At 41.8% G+C, this 23,237-nt stretch overlaps 1 protein-coding gene across 8 annotated transcripts in view; it reads left to right on the top strand.

The window, feature by feature from the left end:
- EHMT1 (euchromatic histone lysine methyltransferase 1) overlaps window positions 1–23,237 on the top strand; it is a gene marked incomplete at its 5' end in the record, with an annotated part of 130,325 nt that overhangs the window by 59,168 nt on the left and 47,920 nt on the right. For 4 of the 8 annotated variants that reach the window (XM_080928041.1, XM_080928037.1, XM_080928043.1 and 1 more), the window contains 5 exons: window positions 10,970–11,127; window positions 11,453–11,641; window positions 15,822–15,899; window positions 17,289–17,409; window positions 19,339–19,476. In XM_080928041.1, coding sequence (XP_080784167.1) covers window positions 10,970–11,127; window positions 11,453–11,641; window positions 15,822–15,899; window positions 17,289–17,409; window positions 19,339–19,476 — 684 coding nt within the window. The remainder of the gene's footprint in view (window positions 1–10,969; window positions 11,128–11,452; window positions 11,642–15,821; window positions 15,900–17,288; window positions 17,410–19,338; window positions 19,477–23,237) is intronic. The other 4 variants (XM_080928039.1, XM_080928038.1, XM_080928042.1 and 1 more) reach the window with 4 other exon arrangements.

Genomic DNA, 23,237 nt, shown 5'->3' with positions numbered 1-23,237 from the left:
TGCACTTTATGCCTAAAACTGTAGACAAGCTATATTGGGTGGTTGATTTCTACCTCAGAGAGATATAAGTCCCTGACTCTAACCCTTTTGTTTTTCAGTCAGATGTGAAAAACCTTTGCTGGCAGAGCGTGGGAACCCTGTGTATCTCCTTCAGTGTAGGACAGTCCAGGCAATGAATATGGGAAGCAAACAGAGGACAGTGAATGGCTCAGTACATAGGCGTTCAGATCCTCAGCTCCACATAAAAGCCAGGGAGATGCCTGCTCTTAATGCCAGCACTTGAAGAGATAGGGTTTCTACATCTAGCTAGATTGGCTCAATTGGTGAGCTCATATAGAGACCTTGCCTCAGTAAGTAAGGTAGAATACAATTAATTGAGGAAGGTATCTAGCCTCTCCAGTGCTTATAACCAGTTCTGCCCATAACAGAGACTAACACTTAGTCTCAGATATGGCTCATTCCCCTGGATGACCAGCCAGTATCACATTGGTACACTGTATTGATGATATCATGCTGATTGGACGTGAGCAGAAGGCAGTACTTTGGACTTGTTAGTAATGTGTATGCTCAGAGGATGGGAAATATATCCAACCAAAATTTAAGGGCATCCTACCTCAGTGAAATTCTTGGGAGTCTAGTGATATGGGGCATGCGGGTGAAGGATGCACTTGGTCCCTGTAGTTTGAATGGTTGGCTGAATTGCTTGTCATAAGATGGCCTACTGACAAGGATAGTTGATGCCTGATATCCCTTGGTTTGTGTTGATGAAGGGATTGTAGGGCTCAGGGAAGTTGTAATGCTAGAGCGAGTACACTGTGTAAAACCCAATCCTCCACAACGGGAGGGCCCAGAAGAAAGCCCATCACTAATCCTGTAAGATGCAGAATGTGGAGAGGAGCAGCAGCACATTTGAGAAGCGTTGTCGCCCTTTTTCTTGTGCTGGACTGCAGGGCTGGAGATGCTGCTACTCTGCTGAATGAATGAAATGCTGTAGCTCTAATTGTGCCCAAGGTAGCAGGGGCCAGATGGCAGCAGTGAATCGTGAAAGGCAAGCTGATTGTAGACGTCATAGCACCGACAAATCAATGTGTGACCGTGAGGTGAGGAATGGCCAGCCCGTAACGGTCAGGACAGTCATGAACTGACTCTGACGGCCTCACTCATCTGGACCTTTGATGATCAGTCATGGTGTTTCCGGGCATGAACTAGATGAGAGGCCTACTGAAGTTTTGTTTGATCTGGACAAGTGAAAAAATTCTCAAACAAGTGAAAGAAAGGCCCCACTGAATCATGGCAAAGTTAGAATCTAGGTCTGTGAATAAAATTTCAGACTTGAGCCAGTTTGCACACCTAGAACCCCTTGAGTGAAGGGTTACCCAGGTTCCCCTGGGGAAGGACCTTAGTAAATTACCTAGGAATTTTATTGCTAGCCTTTCCCCAGAGGGTACTATGGCCTTTGACAAGGGTATACTGGGGCGAGGGAACAGTCAGACTCTCCAGAGTCTCATTGATTCTGGGAGATCCCCAAAAACATTGTGGCCTCCAGTTAAAGTAGGAACTTATGGAGGCCAGGGGATTAATGGAGTTTTGGCTGAAGTCTGACTCACAGTAGGTCTAGTGGGTCCCTGAACTCATTCTGTGGTTATTTCCCCAGTCTCAGGATGTATATTTGAAAGAGATAGACTTAGAAGGTGGCAGAATTCTCACATTGGTTCCCTGACCTGTGGAGTGAGGGCTGTTATGGTTGGAAAGACTAGATGGAAATCTTTTTAGTTTCCTCTGCCAGGGAAAATAGTGAATCAAAGCAGTGTCGCATCCCTGGGAGAACCGTAGAAATTAGGGCAAATTTTGCCATTATTCTTGGCCTGCTATTGGGCTTTTGTGGAAATTGAACATTTGACAGCTGGCTACCAAGTTATCGTGTGACCTGAACTGCCACCATTAGCTGGGTATTATCTAACCCCAAGTCATAAAGTAGGACATGCATAGCAGCCATCTGTTATCAAGTGGAAGTGACTAAGCCTGGCTAGGTTCTGGAGGCACAAGTAAGTTGCATGAAGTTACCCACAAACCTATGGTTTCTACTTCCATGACAATGCTAATGCTGCCAAAAGTGCACTTACAGCCTCATGATCTATTGACTGAGGAATAGAAGACCTGCCAACCTGTGATTCTTTTGCAGGCACCACCCAAAAGTGCACAGCTGCAGTTATAACCCCTTTCTGGGACAACCCTAGGTGAAAGGAAATCTTCACAGTGGGCAGAGCATTGGGTGGTACACATTATTATATATTTTGTTTGGAAGTAGAAATGCCCAGATATGTAATTGTTCACTAATATGCGGGGTTGTAGTCAATGGATTGGGTGGACGGTTAGGGACTTGGGAAGACCATGGTTAGAAAATTGAGAAAGATATCTGGAGAAGAAATATGTGATTAGATCTCTCCATATGGGCAGAGGATGTGAAAATATTTGTGTCTCTAGTTATACTTGTCCCATGTAAATGCTCCTCAAAAGGTGACTTCAGCTGAAGAGGGGTCAGTAATCAAGTAGATAGGATGACCATTCTGGACAGTCAGACTCTTCTGCAGCCATTCCTGTCACTGTCCAAAGGGCCCATTAACAAAGTAGCCGTTATGGCACAGAAGGGCGTGATGCATGAGCTTGCCAACATGCACTTCCAGTCACAAGGACCACCTGAATACAGCCTTACTGAGTGCAAGATCTGCTAACAGTAGAGACCAACACTGAGCCCCAGATAGGACACTGTTTTCTGGGTGACCAACCTGGTAACAAATTGATTCCTCTGTTCAAATGACAGTGTTTTGTCCTTGCTGGAGTAGAATCTTATTTCTGCTTGTGTATTTGCCTTCCTTGCATGTAATGCTTTTGCCAAAACAACTTATAGAATGAACTTAGAGAATGCCTTATCCACCATATGGTATTCGATATAGTACTTTTTCTGACCAAGGAAGTAACTTCACTGCCAGAGAAGTGTGGCAGTGGCCCGTGAATATGGCCTCCACTGGTGTTACCATGTTCTCTCACATCCAGAAGCAGCTGGTCCGATAGAAACTTGGAATGGCTCTTTGAAGACAGTGATAGCGCTAATTAGGCACAACCTGAAGGGTTGGGGTAGGGTTCACCAGAAGGTGGTATATGTTTTATATCAGCATCCAACATATGACAGTATTTCTCTCATAACCAGGATCTTTGGGGTCTGGGAATTAATAGTTCCACTCACTGTCTCTCCTGGAATTTTCCCTTAGGAAATGTTTTGCTTCTTGTTGTCAGGACCTTCTGCTGGCTCAGAAGTTTCCAGAGGGAGGAGTGCTTTTGCTTCACAACAAACATTACACTGAACTGGAAGCTCAGAGTTCTCTCCTGGACAGTTTGGGCTTCTGATACCCTGAAGGGAACAAGCCAAGAAAAGAGCAACAGTATTAGAAATTGATCAGTGTTAGGTGATTGATCAGATTAGTAAGGGAAAATTGGATTGCTTCTCCACAGTGGAGGTAAGAAAGATTAGGTTTGGAGTGCAGGACATCCTTTAAGGCCATCTCTTGGTGCTACCATGTCCTGGGATTAAAATCAATGGGAAATTCAACAACCTAGTTCAAGCAGGATGATTAAAGACTCTTCAGTAATGAAAGTGCAGACCACTCCTCTAGGGAAAGAGCTAAGACTTGTGCTTGCTAAGATTAGAGGAAATACAGAATGGGCTTTTGGGTAAGGCTGGTGTACATACTAGCTAAGGCCCCATGACCAACTGCAGAATAAGGCTTATAATTGACATGAGTTTTCCTGTTGTATTTTGTTAAGAATGGTTTTGTGCAGATAATTGTTTTTTTTTTTTTTTTTTTTATTTCTTAATAATGTAATGCAGAATAAATTAGATACTAAAAGAATGTTCCTCAAGGGACATTGCCAACTATCTTAAATATGTAATTGCGGTTGTACAAGGGATGGTTATGTCATGTTAGGCATAATTATGACCTGGTTATTGTTTTCACCATGACATAAGGATATATGATTCTTTTTTTAAATTAAATATAAATCAATAAATTAAATGATATTCCCTTCCCCCACTACGCTCCCATTCCCCCTCTCCCTCAACTTGTGTCTGTGAAGGTGCACCCTCTCCCAGTCACCCTCTCTTCCTCAGTTCCCTGGCATTCCCGTAACTGGACCAAAGACCTCTTCTCCCATTGATGCCAGACACTGCTATCTTTGCTACATATGCAACTGGAGCCATGGGTCTCTCCATGTGTGCTCAGTGGTTGGAGTTTTAGTCCATGGGAGTTGTGGAGAGTTTGGTTGGTTGATAATGTTCTTCTCGTGAGGTTGCAGACCCTTTCAGCTCCTTCAGGCCTTTCTTTATCACCTTCATTGGGGTCCCTGTGTTCAGGGAGATATGATTCTGTATTATACTGACAAGGGGTGGTCTGGTCTTGTGATTGCTATTCCTAGTTGTCAACATGTAGAATTAACTAAAATATAAATGGCTGAGCACATTAACTAAATCTTTGGAAATGGGTGAACTCACATCAGTCTGGATCTTTGAAGCAGGAAGTTACAGTTTTAATCCAGATTTTTTTAGGTGTGAAAATTCACCTTTAATCTGGGCCACACCTGCTGGCAGCCTATATAAGGACAGGAGGAAGGAAGCTTGCTTGCTTTCTTTGCCTGCTTGCTCTTGGTCTCACTCCAAGTCCTTTTCTTCCCTGGCATTAGAGTTGTACTTCTTCTGGCATATACTGAGAAGATCAGCTGAGACATCTAGTTTTCTGGACAGAACACATACTGGATTTTTGGACCTTCTATTATTATGTTAGAGTAGCTGGATCATGTCATGTAAACTATTCTAATAAATCCCATAATAAATTATATATATATATATATATATATATATATATATATATATATATATATATATTCATTCTGTCAGTTCTGTTCCCCTAGAGAACCCTAATTAGTACAAGACCAAAAACACAAGCAACCCACATAAAATATATGTATGTCAAAATATACCCTGAAGAAAAATCAAGTCTATAGAATAGGCCAAAATTATTTGGAAACTTTTGTCTTCTGACAAGAAATTGGTCTTTGTATTACATAGAGAAGTACTACAATTCAATAGCAGTGAGACAGTCAGTCTGCACCATGTGATTTGTAGCACCTATGGAGCTTGGGAGAGGGTGATCCTCAGATCCCCAGAGACTGGGATTACACATGGTTCTGAGCCACCAGGTATGTGGAGCTTTACCTGGACCCTTTGCAAGAACAGCATAGTCTCTTTAACTACTAGGCCATATCTCATACCCTATAAAAGAATAGTCAGTGCTTTTAGCCTCTGAGCCCTCTCCAGCGTCAAAGGAACTATGGGGGAAAAATTAATTTTCACTTTTTTTTATTACTCTTTTAAACTTTTTTTGTTTAGCATGGCAAAAGATCTCATCAGATCCCATGTGGGCGAACCACCATGTGGGTGTTGGGGATTGAACTCAGGACCTCTGGAAGAGCATCCAGTACTCATAAGTGCTAAGCTAACTCTCCAGCCCCTATTTTTAATTTTTATTCATCCTTGTGTTTATGTATTTTAATGTCATGGGTGGGTGGGTGCCTACAGAAGCTAGAAGAAGGGCTTGACTAGAATTACAGGTGTTTGTGAGCTGTCTGATGTGGGTTCTGGGAATTGAACTTATATCTTCTGGAAGAACAGTAAGTACTCTTTAACTGCTAAGCAACACCTGTTACTGTGGGATTTGAATAGACATTTCTTTAATGATGACATGAAAATAGCCAGATGAACAGATGCTCAACAGAAATAAAAATCAACCAAATAACAATACTATGTCACACATTAAGATGTTCGATATTAGAGAAACAATGTGTTAGTGATTAGGTCATTGGAACCCTTGTATACTGTGGTTAGGATGTAAATAATACATGTGTCGTGGAAAACAGTATAGTAGCTCCTTCAGAGAATTCTGTATGCATGGCCATGGATCCTGTAGCTTAATTCTGATATGTCTTTAAAATAATTGAAATCAGGGATATCTACATTCATAGCAACATTATCACTGTAGCCAAAAGGTGGCAATCACCCTGGTGTCCATCAGTGTATGAATTGGGAAACAAATGTAGCCTGTGCATACAACAGAACAGTGCTCATTTTTGCTGTATGGTTCAGGATGGATGAACCTTGAGGACAGTAAGTGGAACAAGCCGATTACCCAAGGGCAAATATATGCTTCTATTCATATAGGGTCTCTATAGTAGTCAAAGTCATGAAGACAGTACAATACTAGATGTTAGTGGCTGTGCAGTTGGCATTTAATGGGAAGAGAGTTGAATTTCACAAGACGTAAAGAGCCATGGAAGTGAATGTGGGAATGGTTCTTCAAAATTAGGACATGTTTAGTGTCAGTGAACTGTTCAGTTGATGAGTAAAATTGCAAGTTCTGTGTTAGCTTGAATTAGAGAGCCTTATATATTTGAATCCTTATGTTCTCAGTTCCTGGGTCGTTTAAGGATGGTTAGGAGGTGTGGCCTTTATGGAGGAGGTCATGTCATTGAGGTTTCAAAAGCTCACAGCAAGCCCAGTGTCTGTCTCTGTTTCTTCTTATCTCTCCCATTAGTAAGGCTTCAATTTATAAGTTGCCTGGGTCTCTTTTACAGCAATAGGAAGTATAACCGAGACATGTTTTATGCTATGTATTTCTTGAACCCAGTTTCTTGAACTAACTCCAGCCTTAGTGGACATTATGAAGTATTACCGTGCTGCAGTGGAATTTTCAAGGAGAAACTCCCCTGCACCATGTGGCCCGTCATCTTTGGACATTTATAGATGGAAGTTCTGCATTTGCCTATGCACTTTGGTTTAGGCTCTGTGTGGGTTGATGGGGGTCAGAGAGGCCTGGAGTATCTGTAGGCTTGTCAGACTGGCAAGGAAGGTGGAGTTAACTTAGTACTTTGTGGCGTGTTTCCAAGGATAAGGTCAGCTCTGGCATGAATCTGATTTGAGGCAGCACATCTTTTAAAGGTTGTAACAGCGGCCGTGATGGTCTTAGGGAGAGGTTTCCTGTGCACATAGCTTTCTCTTATCCCCACTTTTTGTTAGCCCTGTCCACATTCTGGAACCTGGAGCAGCTTGCCTGCCTGTATGCTTGCCTGTATGCCTGCCTGACTGCTTGCCTGTATGCCTGCCTGACTGCCTGCCTGTATGCCTGCCTGTATGCCTGCCTGTATGCCTGCCTGTATGCCTGCCTGTATGCCTGCCAGGTCTTCCTCTTTCTCATCGTGTATATGTGATGTAGAGAGTGCATGGTTTGCCACAGTGTGCATATGGAGGCTGGAAGAAAACTTTGTGGGATTGGTTTTCACCTTTATCTGGGTTCTAAGTTTTAAACTCAGGTCATCAGGCTTGTAGAGCAAGCAGTTTACCTGTTGAGCCCTGCCCCCACCCCACACCTCCACACAATGACTGCATTTAATAGGAATCCTAACCTTTCTGTGAGCCTTCCCTGCTTGTGCTTGGTGTAATCCTAAAGTGTCCTGGAGGTGCTAGTTAGTGTCATGAGTTCCTTTGTTGTCTTTATTTTTTTCATTTCTTTTTTTTCCCCTTACAACTTTATTTAAAAAAATCAGAGATACATGTACAGATTATTAAAAGCATTTTAGCATAAAACTATATTAATATATTTTTGTCAGTACTTGATTTTTTTAAAGGTTTGATAGTATGCATTGAAATCTTATTATTTACAATGATCATAAAGTATATGTAAAACAAAATGTAACATGGAAATTTTTTCTTCAAAGTTTTCTTGGTGTGTAAAGATTAAACATAATGATTTTTAAATACCAAAAATTGCCATAAGGCTATCTTCTTAGCTCTTGAGTTATTATTAATGATTTAAGGTCTAGATGTACCCCACTCTGAGAGGGTGCTATACACTTACTTTTTTTTTTTTTTTTTTTCCTAAGAAGGACTGAGGCTTCCACTTTTTGGCCTTTCTTTCTTTCTTTCTTTCTTTCTTTCTTTCTTTTTTTTTTTGAGCTTCATATGGTCTGTGAGTAGTTTCTTGGGTATTTAGAGCTTTCTGGGGCTAGTATCCAATTATCAGTGAGTGCATATTATGTCTGTTCTTTTGTGACTGGGTTACCTCACTCAGGATGATATTCTCTAGATATATCCATTTTCCTAGGAATTTCATAAAGTCATTGTTTATAATAGCTGAGTAGTATTCCATTGTGTAAATATACCACAATTTCTGTATCCATTCATCTACTGAAGGACATCTGGGTTCTTTCCAGCTTCTGACTATTATAAATAGGGCTGCTATGAACATGGTAGTGCATGTATCCTCATTGCATGTTGGAGCATCTTTGGAATATATGCCCAGAAGTGGAATAACTGGGTCTTCAGGTAGGACTATGTCCAATTTTCTGAGGAACCGGCAGACTGATTTCCAGAGTGGTTGTACCAGTGTACAACCCCACCAACAGTGAAGGAGTGTTCCTCTTTCTCTGTATCCTCACCAGCATGTGCCGTCATCTGAGTTTTTGATCTTAGACATTCTGACTGGTGTGAGGTGGAATCTCAGAGTTGTTTTGATTTGCATTTCCCTGATGACTAGGGATGTTGAGCATTTACTTAGGTGCTTCTCAGCCATTCAGTATTTCTCAGTTGAGAATTCTTTGTTTAGCTCTGTACGCTCCTTTATTGTCTTAGTTACTTTTCCATTGCTGTGACACAGTACCAGGACCAAGGCAACTTACAGGAGTTAAGAGTTTATTTTGGGCGTACAGCCCCTATGACAGGGAGCATGGCCATAGGCAGGTATAACACTTGAGTAGCTGAGAACTCACACCTCGGTCTGCAAATAAGAAGCAGAGAGAATGGACTGAGGACTGTGCAATGGGAAAGTTTTTTTCCCCCAATGCCCCCAATGACAAATCTCCTTCAACAAGGTTACCTCTTAATACTCAAATCATCACTAATAATAAGGAACCAAATGTTCAAATGTATCAGTATGTATGGGGATATCTCAGTCAAACCACCAAACTGGCATTCCTGTGTGAATGTTCTTGTGTAACAAACAGCATTCCTCCAGTCCTTTCTATATATTACCTGTGTTTATAATGACTTTCCTCTCCTGCCCCTTACCAGTCTTGATCCCAATCATCTGACTCTGGGCCTGGACCTTCCACCTGCATACTGTGAAGGCCTCTCTTGGAACCTGGCAGCGGCACCCCCAACCCCTTATTTTTCTTCAGCCACCTGTTTATAAATGCCTAGTCGGTTAATAGATCCCACCACAGTGCTCTGATCTGTTTCATTAATTATTATAGGTTACTATGTTGAGTTAAAAAAAAAAAGACATTTCTGAGAATTTCAGACAGTACTGGAAGGTGCTTATAGTTATCTCTTTTATCCATGAGAGAGATTGGTTCCCTATAGTCTTTTATTAATACGGAGTTGTTGGATGTGGAGATGGTGTTGCAGGCATTGTCACATGACCCTCATTTTAGATGGTTCATGCTTATGCATGTTCTCCCCTTTCTTTTCCTTTGTTTCAGAATCAAAACATGTATCTTTACCCAGGCCTCCAATAGATTACTCCATGCTATAGTGGTGTCTTTGTCCTTGGAATTAAAAAGTAAAAAAATATTGCAGAGAATCTCCTTATATAAAGTCTTTATCCTTGTGCTGTTTTGTTTGCAAGGGTCTGGAGTTTCTGAGAACTCCTCTCTATTTTCTTGTTGCCATTTCTTGTTTAAAAAAAACAATACCTTTTAATTTATACACACCACAAAAACTTTGTTTCCAAGTTACGTTCTGTCCTACATGTACTTTATGCTTATGGTAACTAGTGGGATTTCAATGCATACCATCAAACCTCTAAAAGAATTACGTACTGACAAAAATATATTCATATAGTGTTATGCCAAAATGCCCTTAAAAATCTGTACATGTATCTTTCTCTCTCTTTTTTTTAAAGATTTATTTATTTTATGTGAGTACACTATACACTGTCACTATCTTCAGACACACCAGAAGAGGGCGTCAGATCCCATTACAGATGGTTATGAGCCACCATGTGGTTGCTGGGACTTGAACTCAGAAACTCTGTTTAACCACGGAGCCATCGCTCCAGTTGGGGGGGGGGGTTCTCTTTTTTAAAAATAAAGTTTCAAGAGAAACAAACAAACAAACAGTACTTGGGGCTGCAGAGTTGGTTAGAGCTCTGACTGCTCTTCCAGAGTCCTGAGTTCAAGTCCCAGCAACCACATGGTGGCTCACAACCATCAGTCATGGGATCTGATGCCCTCTTCTGGTGTGACTGAAGACAGTGACAGTGTACTTATATATAATAAATAAGTAAATCTTAACAAAACCCACAATACTTGAAGCCCCCAGAGATCACTGTTAAAGTGAGCTGTACAGTATTTCGAGGAAAATCTTCCTTTTTGATGCTTTAGTGGTTAGGAAAAGGCCCCAGAAAATCTGTAGACAGAGAAACTACCTATGAGTGAGATTCCTGTATCTTGGAAGACTAGCTGGGGCCACTCCACAGTGAGCGATGTACTTCTGTCTTCATTCCTTCCTGGTGCATACTTGCTCCTTTCAGGCATATGATGAAAGGAGAGGCTTCTCAGGACAGAGCTTCGTGTATTTAATTTTAAGTCCATGAAACTATTAGTAGGAAGGGCTTAAGGCCTTGTTTCTGATGATTTCTGTTTTTTCTGGTCTTCTTGAAAGTGTTTGAGCTTCCCCTTCAATTTGTCTCAAGTAAGAAATGCCTATTGTACTCTTTTGTTGTTGATGCCTATAGAAATGTGTCTAAACTGAGGGGGTGTACTGATGATTGTTGTGATAAATTCTATAGCCTGTCTTTTACCTCTAAAGACATTTGAATGGTGTTTCTTTTCCTCTTTTGTCCCCCTTTGACTTTTTTTTTTTTAGCTTGCTTGCCTTTTGTTTTAGCAGCTGCAGTATCTCGGAAGAAAAAACGAAGAATGGGAACCTATAGCTTAGTTCCCAAGAAAAAGACCAAAGTATTAAAGCAGAGGACGGTGATTGAGATGTTTAAAAGCATAACTCATTCTACTGTGGGCGCCAAGGTAAGAGGGGTGTGGGGATTGTTTGCCACATTCTTGGAAATGTGTTCCTGGTTTCAAAGTCTTAGACTAAAAGAACAGTTTGTTAAGGTCATTATTAATTTAATGACCTTAATCACCATAAAAGAAATTAGAGTTCTTGAACTCTGCTGTAGCATATTCTCGTGGAGGTGGCTTGTGGACACCAACACACACTCCAGGAGTCCTTCCTGCCAGCCTCTTCATTGTGTCTCATGACTGGCAGACCTTTACATCTCCTGTCATGAGTTCATTGTGAGCCAATAAAGTTTTCTTGTACTTCTGAGAACTGTGGACTGCTGTGTTGCAGGGTGAGAAAGTCTTGGACGACAGTGCCCTGCATGTAAATGGAGAGAGCTTAGAGATGGACTCCGAAGAGGAAGACTCCGATGAGCTGGAGGATGAGGAGGACCATGGAGCCGAGCAAGCTGCTGCATTTCCCACCGAGGACAGTAGGACCTCTAAGGAGAGCATGTCCGAGACTGACCGCGCCGCAAAGGTACGACTCCACTTCCACAGGACCATGAAGTCCACTATAGCTTCTCACATTCTGTGCACTGTTACGTGCTGGTGAAATGTTTTTTCTTTTTGTTTAACATTTGTAAAAAAAATGAAGTAGCTGGTGACTCAGGAGTAGAGCCAGGCAGAGCCTTGAGTTCAAGCCAGCCTGGTCTATATAGTGAATTTCATGCTGCCAAAACTACATAGTAATAGCCCATCTCCAAAACATGAAAAATAAAAAAATATCTGTCAGCTAACAAAAGAGCCAGGAAACAAAAGGTAGAGCAAAAAGAAAATGTCATTAGTGGAAAAGAAAATAAGGTGGCTAGAGTAAATCTCACTGAGTCAGTAGTGATTTGTTATGTAAACAATTATTGAAAAATAAAGATAGAAAAGGCATTGTTGCTCATTCTTAGGCAACATTCCCATAAAACCCCTAATAGTAGTCACATATAACTATGTGCTATCAGAGTAATGGCCAGGAGAGAGTGATTGATTAGTAGGAATTCTTAACTAGATTTACCAAATTAACAAAGAAAAGCCAAAGAGTGTATGTACATATAACCCCACCCCTTTCTCTCTGTGTACTGTGTAGACCAGGCTAACCTCAAACTCTGGTTATTCCTGCCTCTGTCTCCCCACTGCTGGGATTAAAGACATGCACCACCAATGCTCGGCTTCCAGCTGGTGTTTTCAGTAGTAAGCCAGGCACGATGTCATGTACCTATAGTCTCAGATGCTTGGAGGATTGAGGCAGTGGGATGAATTGAGCCTAAGACTTTGAGACTAGTCAGTATTGCATTCCAAGATCCCATCGTATAATTAAATAGACAAGACACTCCTTCCAAATACCAGCATTGACATTGTGCTCATCTTTGTTCTTACGTAAGCGGAACTTCACAGTGCTTTTTTTTTTCTCTTATTTGTTTGATTTTCTTGTTATATAGGTTGTCTCACCTACTATGTTTAGACCTTTGTTCATTTCAGGTGGTCTGGGGATCTGAAAGACTGGGACTATCATAACATGCTCAGATGTCTGCCACTTTAGTCTTTAGAGACTTATGTATGTTTCTGTCTTTGCATTGATGACTTAACTCTTCTAATTTGAACATTCTCAACCCAAAACTACTGGAATAAATGTTAGTAGGCAAATTAATAGAAGTGCTTCATAGTTTTAGGCATCCTTGTAGAGAGTACCACCATGTTCCTCTGTGGGACGTTATCCCCATGTAGATGTCCAATATGGTCTATGGACACTGTACATAATGACAGTCCCACCAATAGCCCATGCACAGGTCGTTTCCTGGGGCACACTGGGAATAGTCACTGTGCCTGTTAGGCCATAGACACTGCTAGAGTGGTGTGAAGAGGATTGCAGGCTCTGCCAGCCACTTCGGAGCACCTTGTCCATCGTGCTGGCTTTGCCGGCCTTGCCACTGTCCAGTCAGTGAGCCTATAGTGCTAGAACATTATAGTTTTAATGCACATTTTCTGATTTCTAGAACATTGACTACAATTCTGTTTTCTATTTGTGTACTGTCTTAGTCGCTGTTTTATTGCTGTGAAGTTATACTATGATTCTGGCAACTCTTATTAAAGCAAGCATTTAATTGAGGCTTTGTTCAGAGGGATTAGCCCATTATTATCATGGTGGGAAACTGGTGCTGGAGAAGTGGCTGAGAGTTCTATATCTGGATCCCCAAATAGCAGGAAGAGGGGAGTCTGGGCCTAGTGTAGGCTTTTGAAAGGTCAAAGCCCAATCCCAGTGACACACTTCCTCCAACAAGGCCACTCCTTTAATCCTTATAATCCTTTCAAATAGTGCTACCCTTCAGTGACTAAGTATTCAAATCTATGAGCCTGTGGGGACCATTCTTAGAGCACCACAGATGGTTTTTTTTTGTGTGTGTGAAGAACTTGATCAGCCATTTATCTATTAGATATTAAGTTACTTGTCTTTTTTTCATTTTGTAGAAGGTCTTTGATTCAGAAATGATTTCTGTTTCTGTAGTCAGTACAGGATCATGTTGCTGCGTCATAGATTGGTGCTTGCATCTCCATGTGTGGATTAGAAGCTAATTTGAGCCCACTGGCAGTTCTGAGTGCCTTATCTCTTAGCTGGTAAGCTGCAGGTGCTGATCAGCGTTGTCTCCTGCTGTTTTTATAATGAGAGCAGCCCACCGAACACGGCTTTTAGTTGTATCCCATTTGGTTCCTTCCTTCTGGTTTATTCTTTGCTCACTAGTGCTCTTTTTTTGTTGTTGTTTTATTTTTTGGCAGGTGGTGGTGAGACAGGTTTCTCTGTGCAGCCCTGGCTGTCCTGGAACTCCTTTTTTAGACCAGACTGGTCTTGAACTCAGAGATCCTCCTGCCTCTGCCACCTGAATGCTAGGAATATAGAGTTGTATGCCACCACTGCCCCGAAAACCACCGCCTTTCTCTCCTTTTCCTCCTTACATAGGCATGTGTGATTGTCAGACAGGGCTTCTCTGTATCCTTTTCTAATTGGCAGTTGCATTGCTCAGTTACATTTAAAATTAAAAAATGAGCACCTGCCCAATGAATTAGAAGACAATTTAAAATTACACAAAACTAACAAAATACCAGAGTTCTACAATGAAGGTTATATTTAATGATGAAAATTGAAAGCATTTCAACTGTCAGTCATAAAATGAGGGTGAGTTTCCTGCTTTTAGCTTTAACACAAGGAGAATAATTTTGACCGATGCTGTAAGAAAAAAGCTAGAAAGAGAATTTATTATTTAAAAGAAGAAGAGAGAACATAAAAATTTATCTTAAAATCCTGGAAAAACCCCAGAAAACTATTTTAGCTATCAAACTAAATTTCCATGTGATCAAGACATAGACATTTCTTGTTTTCATGTAAAGTTACAATAAACACCAACATATTTATAAATGCCTAAGCATGTTTTTTAAAAGGTCAAAAAGAAAATTAGTGTGGTGTGGTGGTATTTACCTTTAATCCCAGCACGGGAAGGCAGAGGCAGGGTAATTCTTGGCATCTCCAGACTACCTAGGGTAGGTGACACATTCAACAATAATATGGTGTAAGAGAACAGCAGAAATATGCTAAATTAGGTTAGCAAGAGACCTATTATTTATGCAAATAAAAACTATTGTTTCCAGGTTTATCTCTAAGTTCAGAACCGTTTCATCAAGATGTAGTGAAGTGGACTATCAAGAGTGGGCAAGACGAGAGATACACAGGGCGTTAGTGAGCTCTGGAGAGAGCCCCATTTGACTCAGCGCCGCATTTGTCCTCAGCTGCCTATATGCTGACGGACTTGGCTTGTTTGGAATGCAGCTTGACTATGAACCCTATAGGTTCTGTTGAGCTGGGAATGTCAGAGAGAAGACACTCTGGAGTGATCCTACAGACGGTCAGATTGCAGTACTGACTGAGTGAGTGACACTCTAGAGTAGATCCTACAGACGGTCAGACTGCAGTACTGACTGAGTGAGTGGATCTGGGGCAGGTGGACACGGACTCCACTCATCGACAGTGCAGGTGGAAGTGATAAATACAGGAGTAAAAACAAGGCATCTTTGCCATTCTGCTGTAGAAAGGATTCCAAAGCTTGTTTATAATTAAAAAAGAATAAACTTATTGAAGTAAGTCTAGGAGGAAACAGGTTTAAGAATCGGCTCAGTGTAGCTGGAAGTGGTCAGGCAACATGGTAGGGATGGCTTTTGGGCTAGACTGTTCTTGGGTGAGTATAAGTAGGTTTGGTTATGTATTATTTTACAGCTCTTTATAATCTCTCTCTCTCTCTCTCTCTCTCTCTCTCTCTCTCTCTCTCTCTCTCTGTGTGTGTGTGTGTGTGTGTGTGTGTGTGTGCGTGCGTGCGTGTGCGTACACTACTACTTTTTACAGATATCTGGCATGCATCTGTAACCTCCAAGGTGCAGTTGATTTATTTGAGTCATCAGAGTGAGTCCACTGGGGATAGAGTATCTTAGCAGGGAGTGTTAACAGAAACTCTGGTATCTTGTTGTCTGCTTGGAAATTCTCTGGCCAGGGCCATCCAGACAGTTTGTTTCTACATTGGGGGCAGACAGTAAGGTCCCTTCCATGTATGTCTGCCAGTGTTTGTTAACATTTGTTTGGGATCTACGACAAGATCTAATTGTTTTTTCTTTTTATTTGGCTTGATCAGATGGATGGAGATTCAGAGGAGGAACAGGAGTCTCCTGACACAGGGGAGGATGAAGATGGTGGAGACGAGTCTGACCTGGTAACCTCACATTTTTTGTATGTTTACATAATTCATATCTGCAGCTGAGAGCACCTCAGCTGTATGCTGGGCACAGGGTCTGGCCTGAGGGTAGAGTGGTGAAGGAGGTTGTGTAGAGTTGCTGCACAGAGGAAGTAGAGCAGTTGTGCTGATGGCCAGGCTCTGAGGGAAGGGAGGGGGTTTGGTTTCTCACACCAGCAGTCTTGGGCTGTCTTTTTTATTTGACAGGTAGAACCTGAGGTTTGTAGTAGCTGGGTATGTTGAAAATAGGGACATTGCTGGAATGGAGTCTCAGGAGTAGCCCATGTGTGAATATTAAGTAGAGAAGACAAGAAGCTCGTTAGCTTGAGGAAGAAGTACTATGTGTGGGATAGAGTATTGGACCAGGAACTGAAGAGGGAGAAATCTCCCCTGGTGTCAGCATTTGGTGAAGGAGAGGAGGACATATGCAGGATCTTTGGGTTTGATGAGGAAACATTTCTTGGGGTTCCAGATCATGATCCAGACAGTGGAAAATATGGTGAAGTTTTTCAGTGTGAAGTATTTCTGTGTGAAAACATAGGATAAAGTGAAGGTTCGGGTTGCATGTGTTGTGGAGATGTTCCTCAGCACTGTTTTCCTGGGGAGACTGACATAGACCCACACATCCAACTCAGGGCTTTGATGAGTGCACATACTTGTTTAAGTATATCGGGGTGGCTAGACATTCTGTGCCATGTGACTCAGCTTATGTGTCAGCATAATGTTCCCAGGGTCTGTATATGTTCTTGGGAGATAGGGTTGAGAGACCATGTGCTTTATTCATGTGACCTCTTTCTAGCATCCCTTAGCACTAGAAATGGCGCTGTAGGACAGTTGTGATTTGTGGTTGTTAGATGTCCTTCCTGCCCTCTCAGCATAGATAGGTACAGATAAGCCATCTCTTCTGTTGCAATAAATTGATTATCCTTCTTTCTTGTTCTGCATATAGCATGCGCCTGTGTGATTCTAGGGCTCATCGAACATTACTTCTTCCTGAGCGAGATCAGTGGATATGTGGAGTCAAAAGTAAATGATATACTGAGCTTATATACTTAGTCCTAAGGAGAAATGTCTAGTTTATTTTTTTCCATTGTTCCAAACTTAAATAGAACTTTTGCATTCTAAATTAGTTTTCTTGTCTTGTTGCCTCTAAAAGGACTGGTCTTACTAGGCTTACTGGCCTTACTGAGATGTTTAGGAACAGCATAGGTACCTTTAGAATATAACCCAGAAACATGTGCAAAAGTGAAGTAGATCCTTTAGAGAAAGAATCAAGTATTTGGTTTTTGAGGCAAACAACTTAGTTTTTTTTGCTCTCTGGAGCACTCCCTGCTTTGCCTTTGATATGCTTGCCTTCTGGTCCTCCAGAGTTCTGAATCCAGTATCAAGAAGAAATTTCTCAAGAGGAGAGGGAAGACTGACAGCCCCTGGATCAAACCTGCTCGGAAAAGGAGGCGAAGAAGTAGAAAGAAGCCAAGCAGTATGCTCGGTAAGCACAGTGGAGCTGGAGTGTTTCAGCAGGAAGCTGTCTGGGGCTAGTTTGTATGAAGCATTTTACGTGAAAAGAGGGGTCTCCTGAAAATGTTCTAAATTACTTCTTTGGAGACGTGTAAGTGATCCTCAGGTAGTACTCAGGAGAAGTACCTTTTTTGCTGGGTGGATGTGTTTCATACATACCATATGGAAGTAGGAAGTCTGTGGTCCCTGGCCGCCTCTGTGGCCTGAGTGACTTTGTGCCTCACCCTTAGGTCGTAGTAATAGTTTGTTAAGGTGAGTTTAGGAAGATTAAGTTCATTGTATAGCTTTGTTGAGTTGTTCCTGGCACACAGTGGAATGTTTAGAAATTAGAGTATAGAACTCTCACCAGGATCAGGCCAGCATTGTATTCACCCTCTAGAAGTCCCTACTCCGCTGCCCTGGAGGAACTTTCCTCATGCTCGTGACCGCCTCCCCATTCCCAGACAGCCCTTGATGTTCTGTGCTCCTGATAGGCTAGTACTTACAGAATTCTGTGTGAACGGAATTGCTTAAGATGAACACTTTTTTTCCTGCTCTGGTTCCTTTGAGATAATCATTTGAGTACCTTCCTGTTGTGTATGTTCACAGAGTTTGTTTTGTTCCCGTCTGAGAAGTGTGCCAACTGTGAGATGCTATTGCTTGTTAGACATTTCTTGTGGGTGGACCCTTGTCTCAGCTAGGTTACTGCACTGGTGTTTGACATCTCTGGCTTACCTAGCTCAGACAGATACAGTGTGCTCAGGTCTTTGGGAAACTACTAAACTTTTCTGAACTATGAGTTTCATTGTGTGTCACTCACCACAGGCTGTGCATTCCTTCTGTCCTTGCCACTGCTTGGAGGGGTCCATCTTTAAACTTTGATTGCTTCCAGTGGGTGTGCAGTGGTCCTCAGTAGCTTCAGTGTATTCTCTTTTCTGAAGTGTGTGTCTGTGTCTTTCATTCCTTTCTCACTGAGTTGTAAGTGTTCTTTAAATGTTATGGGTAGAATTTTAATCAGATGAATATTTTACATATTTTGTACCTAGTCTGAGGATTGCATTTCCATTTTCATAACAGTATATTTAGGTAACAACACCTGTGAAAATTTTTTGTTGAAGTTAAATTTATGAATTGTTTTCTTTTATGGTTCTTGCTTTTTTGCTCTAAGAAATCTTTGAGTCAACCAGGTGACCAGCACGAAGCCCACATTTTCTTTTCATGCTTTCAGCATTCACACAGGTCCTTAGTGCATTGAGTCAGCGTTTGCATGTGTGAGGGCCATGTGTCAGCCCCTTCTGTGGGTATGCAGTCCATCAGTGGGGCAAAAGAAGACTACTACTCCTTAGCTTTTTTTAAAGATTTACTTATTTTTATTCATGTGTATGAGTGTTTGCCTGTATATGTATATGAATACCATGTTTGGTTTTTGGGTGGGTGTGGGGGAAATCTTACTCTGTAGCCCAGGGTAGCTTAGAAGGCATTGTTTACCCCATGCTGACCTTGTTCTCCTAAGTGCTGTTAGAAGCATGAGGCACAGTACTGGCTTTTTAGATTTTTTTCTGGTCAGTCTCTTTTTTGGGATATGAAACAGAAATGGCCTAGGTAGTGTTATTTAAATTCATCTGAGTTCATTCAAATGAATTATTTTTCTGGGAATTGGCCTCTTAACTAGAACACTTGTTGGTATGTTTTATTTTTGTGTTTTTAAAACCAGTATTTTTATTGTGTGGGTGTGTTTATGTAGGCTAGAGGATAGCTTATGGGAGCATAGTCTCTTTAATGTGGGTTCCGTGGATTGAACTTAGGTTGTTGGACTTGGCTACAAGCACTGTTACCTATGGAGCCATCTCTCCAGTCTTCCTGGAACGTTGTGGATATAGTTATGGGGCAGTTTTTCATGATATATGCATTCTGTGTATAGGTTCTGAGGCCTGTAAGTCATCTCCAGGAAGCATGGAGCAGGTAGCTCTGGGAGACAGCGCTGGGTATATGGAAGTTTCTCTGGATTCCCTGGATCTTCGTGTCAGAGGAATTCTGTCTTCTCAGACGGAAAATGAAGGTTGGTGTTGGAGTGTGACTATACCATCTTGCTTGCTTATTGGCTTAGCTCTCTGTGTTAGCCTGACATCCCCTGGTGGACAGTTTGACAAAGCACTCACCATTTAAAGCTGACTGAATGGACACGATGCAGATCATTTGCCAGGTCATTAACTGCTCAGGTGGGAAACAGAAAGTGTGAGAGCCTCTAAGATTGAAGCAGCAGACGCCTTTTGCAGTATTTGGGGTGTCAGTAATCGTGTTTCACTTTCGTTCCCAATTGTGAGCAGACATACTTTGTGTGCAGGATTCTTGAGAAAAAGATGCCACCCTTCTCTGGATGTAAAGGGTATATATTTTGTGTGGTACGCCTGTAAGTGATCTCTGATTTTAGCTCTGGTTAGTTGTAGCTTGTCTTCTAGCTTCTCTTGAGCTGACCTTTCTCTGATGTGTGGAGTACAACCTCCAGTCACGGGGGCATAGTATGTGCCATTGTGCTTGCATTATTTTGGCTTGTTCTCATTTTCTTCTGCCTGCTCCCTTCCCTTTAAATCACCTAAAAATCTGTAGCAGTGAAAACTAACCAGTTAATGATTTTTAAATCTTTATGAAACAGAATGTTAAGGGGAAAATAAATGTAAGACTCCACAGCTGTTTACACTCTGTTCAGATTTTTAAATCATGGTTATGTTTACTGTAGGGATTTAATGATAAAGGGCAGACACCCCAGCTTTTAAGATTTTAAACTTTGAGGAAACTGATTTACTTTTGTAGTTTAGTAATGTAGTAAACCACATATTTTGCCCCTCATGAATCTTGGGTTTGTTTAAGAAGTGATTTGTTTTTGTTTTTGTTTTTGTTTTTTCTTTTCTTCTTGTAAGTAGAGCACAAGCCTTTTCAGATTTCATAAAGCCCTGTTGTAGGTAACTTGTATTTGCTTTCTAAGGTAAATAGAACCTTGTTTTAAGTATTGTAAACGTCTAGATTTGGATGATTAGAAATTTAATTATAATCAGAAAATAGTGTTTATCAAATCAACCCCAGTACTGTTCATCAGAATCCTGCCTTGTAGGTGCATTAAGAGGAGACTGTGATGAGATTTAGGGCCCGTTTAAGTAGGAATGTGCTGCTCCATTAAATGCAGCTGTAAAGACTTGAGAGTGGAAACACATCCTATAGGGTTGTATCCAGGTTCCTGAGATAGGCAAGCTGGCAGGTGGGGGTGTGGCGGGGTTGAAAAGTTGTTCCTTTGGGTTCTATGGCATTTTGTGATTGATCAACACTGGTTGATCAATCAGTGATTGGTCTGTGTACAACAAACATGCTTTTGACTTTGAGAACCAGCACCTTGATGAAAAGCAGCACTGTTGCTTTCATTTTGAAAGCATGGAACTGGGATACCTGATGGTTATGTAGTAGGAGAGCAGGTGTCTTGGGAACCTGCTGAGACTGGTCAGTGCATTCAGGTGGTCAATCCAACTTTGGTTCAAGAGGGTCTAAGCTTGTGCTGAGGTTATAAATCATTGTTTGCCTTGTCTTTTCCCATTATATTTGCTTATAGGTGTGTATAGGCTGAGGGCTTGCGTTTGGGTAAAGACAGGAGATAAGGACACTGGCGATGTGTGTGACGAGGGGTCTGAAGCTCACACGAGAGTTTGCATGTGTGGGTAGGAGAGTGGGAGCAATCAACGGGGCAGGCTAAAGTCTCATCAATAGCCAACTTTATTCAGAGCCTCAGACAGCTTATACTCTGAGGGTTGAGAGGTACAATCACAAAGGGAAGCCACACATGACAGAGAGCCCACTTGTAACGGGGAAGCCACGTGCCATAGAGGCTCAGACACAAATAATAGCACTCAGTTGTAATGAATAATCTGAAGTAAACTCACTCCTCTCTACCTGAGAGGGTCACGGACACACATTCCAAGAAACCTAGGTCACAAGGCTCTTACCGTTTCTTGGGGTTTTTCACAAGCACTCAGAAATCTTATACAATGCCTGTCTTGGTCCATGTTCCAGCAGTGTGCACACATGAAGGTTGTGGCAGTTTCTCCTTTCAGTGTCTCAGGAGTTCTTCAGTTGTGTGTGTTCTGACGGTGCTGCCCAGGAGTGCACACTCTTTCCATCTCACAGCAGCCTCCTCAGAGACAGATGGCTGCTGTGGCAGTAGGATATTTGCTTGAGTATTTCTTTTTGTATTTATGTGCGTGTGTTTACACCAGATTACTGAGCAGGAACTCCTCACAAGCTCATTTCCTACTTTCAGTGATTCTGGTTTGAGTTTCACTTTAGACTTTCTGATCTTTTGCTGTGTGTGGGAGGTCAGGCAGCTAGATTTGTATGAGATCAGTTCCCCTGTTCCACAGAAATTTGTTGTCTTTGAGATAGTGTTTTATTTAGCCTAGCATGGCCTTGACTTTCCTGTGTTGTCAGATTGGCCTGAGATTTCTGATGACTCTGCCTCTTATCCTCCTGATTGCTGCGATTATAGCATGTAAAGACTGTGGTTATAGGCATGTCTTATAGGCATGTATAGACTGCAATTATAGGCATGTGTACACCCATTGTCTTTGGTGCTGAGGATCCAATTCGAAACTTGGTGCATGTTGGGTAAACGCGCTGCTGACTGAGCCATATTATCAGTCCTGCCCATCATTTACTAGCCCTTCGTAGGGACTAGATTGGCTAGGACCTGTACCGCATTTTCAAGAGGCCAGAGGTAAGCAGTGAATGACTTCCTTAGGTAAAGGTGGACCCCGGGTTCATGGCTAGAGACCAACTGAGGCATTGTGTGTGAATGGAGAGTTTGAGTGCTTTGTAGACCAGGCAGTTGAAACTAGAAGCAGTTCAGGGTTTACTGTGGGGGAAAGTGGGGGACAGAGAGGTTCAGAGAAGACTTGTGTTGAGCAAACTGGAAGTTGGGCAGAAAAATAATTTGGTTACAGTTATTTGTTCTGTTCTGTTGATGAGTCCCTTGATACATTGCATAGCTAGTTCCAAAGTTTTCATGCAGTGAGCTAGCTAGCTTAAAGTGCTTGGGTTCTTTGGGTGTGGTCTTAATGAGAGTTACTGTATTAAATTAAATGTATTAATTAATACTTGAGACAGGGTCCAGATATGCAACATGGATGGACTGGAACTTGATAAATAGTTCAGGGTGGCCTAGAACTCAAGCAATCTTCCTGTATCTGTGTCAAAAGTGCTGGGATTAAAGGCCTGCACTGTCTTGTCCAGTCCTAGTCTGTTTGAGGTATGAATATTAATGGATTATTTTTAGAGCTGCAGTACTGTTTTAAACTCAGTTCCTCTTTTATCTCTGTTCTTTAGCAAGAAAGAGGACATGGTCTGCTCCGATGTCTTTGGGAAGTAGTCATCCTGGAAGCTCCTAGTCAGATCCCAGAATCCTTTTTGCATGCTCTTTCTAGGAAGGGGTAAATTTAGCTTTGTAGTGCATAGGGCTTGCTTCAATCTTACAGCTTTTGTTTCTCATCTTGCTATTAGGGACTGTGTTATTGTGAACATTTTCGGTTGTCTGCCTGCCGTCTATGATGTGTGTAGGCATGTGGGCCATCGCATGCGTGTGTGGAGGTTTAAAGACAACTTTTTAGCTCTTGCTTCTTCCCCCATGTGGGTCTTGGGGATTGAACTTGGGTATTGAGACTTGGCCACTAGTACCCTTACTTGACAAGCCATCTCACTGGCCCCACTTTCCTTTGTTTTCCTTCTTCAGCCTATTATATGGATTTTTTGGTTGGTGAATAATATTAAACTACTATTAAAGCC

The sequence above is a fragment of the Micromys minutus genome (assembly GCF_963924665.1).
Source record: "Micromys minutus genome assembly, chromosome: 13".
NCBI lineage: Eukaryota > Metazoa > Chordata > Mammalia > Rodentia > Muridae > Micromys > Micromys minutus.
This window is presented reverse-complemented; position numbering and strand designations above follow the sequence as displayed.